A 6,000-nucleotide genomic window follows, 5' to 3' on the forward strand; every position below is an offset into this window, starting at 1 on the left:
TCATTGCGCTAATATCACATGACCTAACAGAATTTATTTGCCATACCCATATTTGCTTTCACCAGACACTAGCCTACAAATATATAAGACCCCAAAACATGAAAAGATGGCAATACTGAAACAGCACTTACCGTAATCACAGCCTTGCTCAGACAGATAGAGCCTCTGCAGCCATACTCCGTTTCATCTTCAGACTTGTAATAACTGAGTGTGTTGCTTTTCAGAACTACCCATCGATCCTGCCACCCATGAATGTAGTTGGTCCACTGTAAAAAAAATTCAAAATCAAGAGCGGCAGCAGCAAGAAGAAAAGCAGCAGCGGCAGCAGCAAGAAGAAGAAAAGCAGCGGCAGCAAGAAGAAGAAGAAGAAAGCAGCGGCAGCAAGAAGAAGAAGAAAGCAGCGGCAGCAAGAAGAAGAAGAAAGCAGCGGCAGCAAGAAGAAGAAGAAGAAGAAAGCAGCGGCAGCAGCAAGAAGAAGAAAAGCAGCAGCGGCAAGAAGAAGAAGAAGAAAAGCAGCGGCAGCGGCAAGAAGAAGAAGAAAAGCAGCGGCAGCGGCAAGAAGAAGAAGAAAAGCAGCAGCGGCAAGAAGAAGAAGAAAAGCAGCAGCGGCAAGAAGAAGAAGAAAAGCAGCAGCGGCAAGAAGAAGAAGAAAAGCAGCAGCGGCAAGAAGAAGAAGAAAAGCAGCAGCGGCAAGAAGAAGAAGAAAAGCAGCAGCGGCAAGAAGAAGAAAAGCAGCAGCAGCAAGAAGAAGAAAAGCAGCAAGAAGAAGAAAAGCAGCAGCAGCAAGAAGAAGAAAAGCAGCAGCAGCAAGAAGAAGAAAAGCAGCAGCAGCAGCAAGAAGAAGAAAAGCAGCAGCAGCAGCAAGAAGAAGAAAAGCAGCAGCAGCAGCAAGAAGAAGAAAAGCAGCAGCAGCAGCAAGAAGAAGAAAAGCAGCAGCAAGAAGAAGAAGAAGAAAAGCAGCAGCAAGAAGAAGAAGAAGAAAAGCAGCAGCAGCAAGAAGAAGAAAAGCAGCAGCAAGAAGAAGAAAAGCAGCAGCAAGAAGAAGAAAAGCAGCAGCAAGAAGAAGAAAAGCAGCAGCAAGAAGAAGAAAAGCAGCAGCAAGAAGAAGAAAAGCAGCAGCAAGAAGAAGAAAAGCAGCAGCAAGAAGAAGAAAAGCAGCAGCAAGAAGAAGAAAAGCAGCAGCAAGAAGAAGAAAAGCAGCAGCAGCAGCAAGAAGAAGAAAAGCAGCAGCAGCAGCAAGAAGAAAAACAGTTTGGCTGATATGTCTCAGGCTTTCAAGCACCAGAAAAAAAAAAAAAGCAACTTCTGTAGAAGTTCTTCCCAATTGAGAACTTTTATTCCTCTTCTGCCCAGAGATCCTAAAATCATTTTATAAATTCCTGAAGGTACTAAAAACCAGTTGTTTCAAATGAACAATAAGGTAACAGATGTCTTAAATGCAACTGCATTGCCAAGGTCAGTTAAAATAAAGGTAATAAACATACTGATGACAAATTGGGGGGGAATAAAACATTAATCACTAAGGTGAGTTTAGTAATTTGATTTAAAATCTGGAGTTAGACCAAAAGCCAAGCTTAAGCAGAACATGAAATAATTTATTTTATATAAAAGTTAATTTCTACAAAAATGAGTTTACTAAAGTATCTAGTTCTCTTCATATAAATAAAAACATGCCATTACCCCACCAGTACAGTATATAACTACTATAGCGTCTAGAGCAATCAGTTCTTTATCAATTTAATATTGCCCATAGATATTGCTTTAGGTTTTAATTCCTAACCACTTTCTCATTAAGATGATACTTGCTTATCAGCAGACATCCAATCATCCTTTTGTTATTCAGATTTTTCTAGGACTCCACATCCACACATGGAATGAAAGTAATATTCCAGGAACAAGTCCTGGATTCATCCTACAAAGATCTAGTTAGAAGTGACTAAAAGTTCTGATTATTAATCTTATTATTTGCAACATCTCAACAATACTGAACTGCACTTTGTAAAATCATATGACACTGATCAGGACTGTTCTATAACTGGCTACACACTGGTGCTTGGTCTTCAATCACAGTGCAAAAAACTGTAAATTAGATAAAAATGGAAACAAAATCACTGAAAATTTTATCATGCAAGCACTTCTTTGATCATGACAACTGTTCTTTGACAAAAAGCTCCAAGAAATAAGTTTAAAATGTCTCTTTTTAGCATTTAATTCCAACCATTATTCACCATTTTTATAACATATAAATAGGGGGAAGAAAGTGGACTAACAGGCTCATTTCTACATTATACTACACATATTAGTTAATACATGTCCCATAACAGCATGTTAACTCTAATAATAACAAGAGGAGGTCTACGGAAAACAAATTCTATAGCTGAGAAATTCCTAACAATTTTCAAGCATAGGTAAGACCTAGATTTGCTCTCCAAAGATAAAGCCCTTTATGATCTCTTAATACATCGAATTGCTAAGTTTAGTATTTCTTAAAAGAAAGCCTCAGCTGTGCTTAGTACATGAACTGGTAGCACGAGTTGTCGTGGAGGTATATTATTTCCCGCCTTCCTCCTTTTCCCATCTCTCATATTCCGAACTCCTCCCAGATGCGAAAGGCAGAGTCCAAAGTTATCTTGGGCAAAAGAGCGAGGGACAGGGAGGAAAGCACCTCTCCTTCTTTGACACAGTTAAGTGAGGTAAAAATAGCAGTCAATCTTGCATTTGCTGTTGCAATCAAAGTGTGCCATGAATTAAAAGACTCCTTAAAGTATATGGGGTAGAAACAAGGTTTTGGCCAAGAAAAGACCACTGGTTCAAGCATCTAGATTCTTGTGCTTCAAGACAGACACTTCCACATCAAAGTTCTTTCTTTGTATCCACCTTAAAAAGGTAAGCAGGAAATACCTGGAGTTCTCTTACCAAATTACTCTGTTTCCTTCAAAGCTTCTCTCTTTACCAAAGGGCAGAACAACTGAAACACTACTAAGCACACAGAGAACTGCAGCCTACTTTTATTGATTTAAAATGTAATTATACACAATAAGTTATTAAAAATAAATATTTCTGTAGTAGGAAGTTTGGTATGCTACCATTTCATTTTAATTAGTTTGTCTCAAGTACTGCTGAGGCATCAACTAGCAAAAGGTAAACTTATCCCTCAACCATATTCACTGCAACAGGTTTCACCATACTTGACTATTCAGATTACATCCCGTGTTCTCACAGGAAAGGCAGGATCAGCTACACTCAGCACAATCATCCAGAAACGTTTGCACATACCTAAGCTACAGAATGTCAGAAGAAGCCATGGCTTCACCTGCTACACCAGTAAAAAACAGCACCAGGACTTAATAAAGTATTTAATTTGCCAACATAAAAATCAATTACATCCCACAAATATTAAAGTTTCTAATAATGGGAAGCATCTAATCAAAGGAAAACTTTGCAATGAAAAAAAAAACAATAAAACTACACAACTAAATCAAAACCTCACATTTTAACTGCTGTAATATCTCATATCCATCTCATTGTCTCCCTCTCCCATCCACTATTAGATGATAAGATCTTACAGGTGAGAGGCAAGGCCCTTTTCTCCTAACCGTTCCTCCCATCTCTGGGCTTAGAAACATTTTCCAGACTGGAAAGAGTTCACAGAGTCCCTCACAAAAAGCAGAGTACTGGCCCCGTTACAGCTGTTTTCTCAGCATCCAGGGCCTGTTTATGATCTTGGTATTCCATGACCTGTGCCTTCTACTCTGGCCTGTGCTTGGTCTTATTGTGTAGGAAAGGAAAGAAATTCAAAACACAGTGCTTTAATTCTAAAGATATTTTAACGTTATTCTGAATATACTTTATGTAAAAAAAAAAAATCTGCTTTCAAACTTAGTAATTCAATATTCAACTTTAAAGCACTCCTAAAGTTTCCCAGTATCATCCAATGCATACTTGCAAGTCATCTTATTTTCAGTGACAGAAGAGCAAAAAGTGATGTTTATTTTTAAAAAGGGGAAAACAAGCTTTAGTGCCATTTTCCTTCCCCTCCTCCCGTATCTCTTGTTGCAGGGGTATTTTATTGCCCTGTTTTGATACTTGGACTAAAGGTTGTGCCGCTCCTGTGCTAGGGCCTGCTCCTGGGAAGTGACCACGGGCTGCGCCTGCCTTCAGGAGCTCCCGGGCAGGGGAGCGGGATGCCGCGGCCCCAGCCCGTACCCGGGCCCACCGCCACCTTCGGCCAGGAACCTGAGGAGTGGGGGAGACACCCTCCCCGCGTGCACCTGGCCGCCCCCTCGCGGGCCTCGCTCTCCGGAAGCTCACGCCAGGCAGCCAGCAGGCTCGGTACGGGGGCAGGGGGCGGCAGGGACTCCTGGGCCGGGCGCCGACACCTCCCCCAGCCGCCCAGCCGGGGCTGAAGCCGCACCCGCGGCTCTTCCCCGAGAAAGTGCTTCCTCACGCCGCCTCCCGAGGGTGGGGAGAGCGGGCACTGCGCAGATGCGGGGGTAAGTACGCGAGTTCCCCCGCCCCCCCCCAGCCCGGCGGGGCTGGTGCCCCCGGCTGAGGGAGGGGGTGTAGGCAGTTCGCGCCGGAGCGGCTGCCTAGTAGGCTCCCCACCATCAGGTGGCGGCTGCCTCAGACATGCCAGCGCCTCCCGCGCCCCCACCAGGCCCCTCCACCGGCGCCGGGGGAGGCGGGAGCCTCGGCCTGATCGCCCGGAGCGGCGGGGTGGGGAGGAGCAGGCGGACGGGGCTGACAGCCCTTGGCCAGCTACAAGAGAGGGAGGCCATAGTGCGGCGCGGAGAGGGGAAGCGAGAGGCCGCCAGGCACAGGCTGCGGGGAGGAGGAAAGACAGCTTACCTTGCTGAGCACCCCACAGAGCTCACCAGGCAGCCCGAGCTCGGTCTCGGGGTCCTCTTCAGAGCCGGAGGAATTCCAACTCTGATTGTCCGACATAGCCGAGCAGGGAAGAGCCGAGCGACCCCCACCCACAGTAGCCTCAGCCTCCTCCTGCTGAAGGGACGAGAGCAGCGGGCTCTACCTGAGCAGCACTGCTCCGCGGCCGCAGTGCCACCAGCGCCGCCCGCCCCTGCCAGCAACCGGCCGGCGCCGAGGCACGCAAGCTCAGGCTTTCCCCTCACTGTAGCTCCACGGCCCCTACCCGCGGCAAGAGCCACAACATAGAGGTGGAGAAGAGGGGCGAGTACGCATCTGCCTGCCGCACGCTCCACTTAGAGCGCGGCCACCACCACCATCTTACGCGAGGCGGGTGCTCTGTACCACTATTTATCAGCTCCGCCCCTCGCCTTCACTCCCAGCTCCGCTAGCCGGGCCGCGCGGCGCCTGCTGGGAGTTGTAGTCTTCTTCCGTGCAGCGGTAAGCCTGGCCACAGTTGGCTCTCGGAGATGTAGTCCGCTGCAGCGGCTATCTCCCTCCCGTCAGCTGGTGGCCGCCATCTTGGTTTCGCCGTTTCCGTGGCGCTGGCGGTGGGTTTCGCCTCCATAGTCCGATGAGGTAGAGAACTCCATTCCCTCCGCCACCGGGCGAGGGTAGCAGCGCTACTTAGGGCGGTGTTTGCTTTTTTTTTTTTTTTTTTTTGGAGGGGGGGAATTCTTCAGAATTCCATCTGAGGTATGTTATCCTTGCCTAAATTTATGGGTGGAGAAATATTTGCAGAAAGGAAAAAAAAAAAAAAGGCAGTTGAATGTATCACTTCACAATTTATGATCAGATGTAGTGGGTTGGGAAGGACTGGCCCATCTCCTTTCTCGTGATTTCTTGAAAAAAAAAGTGTGTTGAATAGTGTTAGTTGAGGAAACTTCAGTTTTGGAACACACACGTCTGGTTATATCGTAAGAGCAATGTTGTAAAATTGTATTTTCTCTGACTTCCTCCTTGTGACAAATAATTGTGTAATTTTTCCATGTTATACTGCTTGAAAGTTTCCACTGAGGGATTATTATTTTTTTAAAGAGCTCTTAGCATTGATATAACTATTTATATGCATTCTCC

At 45.9% G+C, this 6,000-nt stretch overlaps 1 protein-coding gene across 6 annotated transcripts in view; it reads right to left on the bottom strand.

The window, feature by feature from the left end:
• LOC142074849 (ceramide transfer protein-like) overlaps positions 1-5,242 on the bottom strand; it is a 139,862-nt gene extending 134,620 nt beyond the window's left edge. For 3 of the 6 annotated variants that reach the window (XM_075135753.1, XM_075135756.1, XM_075135754.1), the window contains exons 1-2: positions 4,849-5,240; positions 132-266 (exon numbers count right to left, since the gene is read on the bottom strand). In XM_075135753.1, coding sequence (XP_074991854.1) covers positions 132-266; positions 4,849-4,944 — 231 coding nt within the window. In that variant the 5' untranslated portion in view covers positions 4,945-5,240. Of the gene's footprint in view, positions 1-131; positions 267-4,848 lie in introns of all 6 variants that reach the window. The other 3 variants (XM_075135751.1, XM_075135750.1, XM_075135755.1) reach the window with 2 other exon arrangements.
• Positions 5,243-6,000: the final 758 nt, after the last annotated feature.

Source organism: Calonectris borealis, chromosome W (assembly GCF_964195595.1).
Source record: "Calonectris borealis chromosome W, bCalBor7.hap1.2, whole genome shotgun sequence".
NCBI classification, from domain to species: Eukaryota; Metazoa; Chordata; class Aves; order Procellariiformes; family Procellariidae; genus Calonectris; species Calonectris borealis.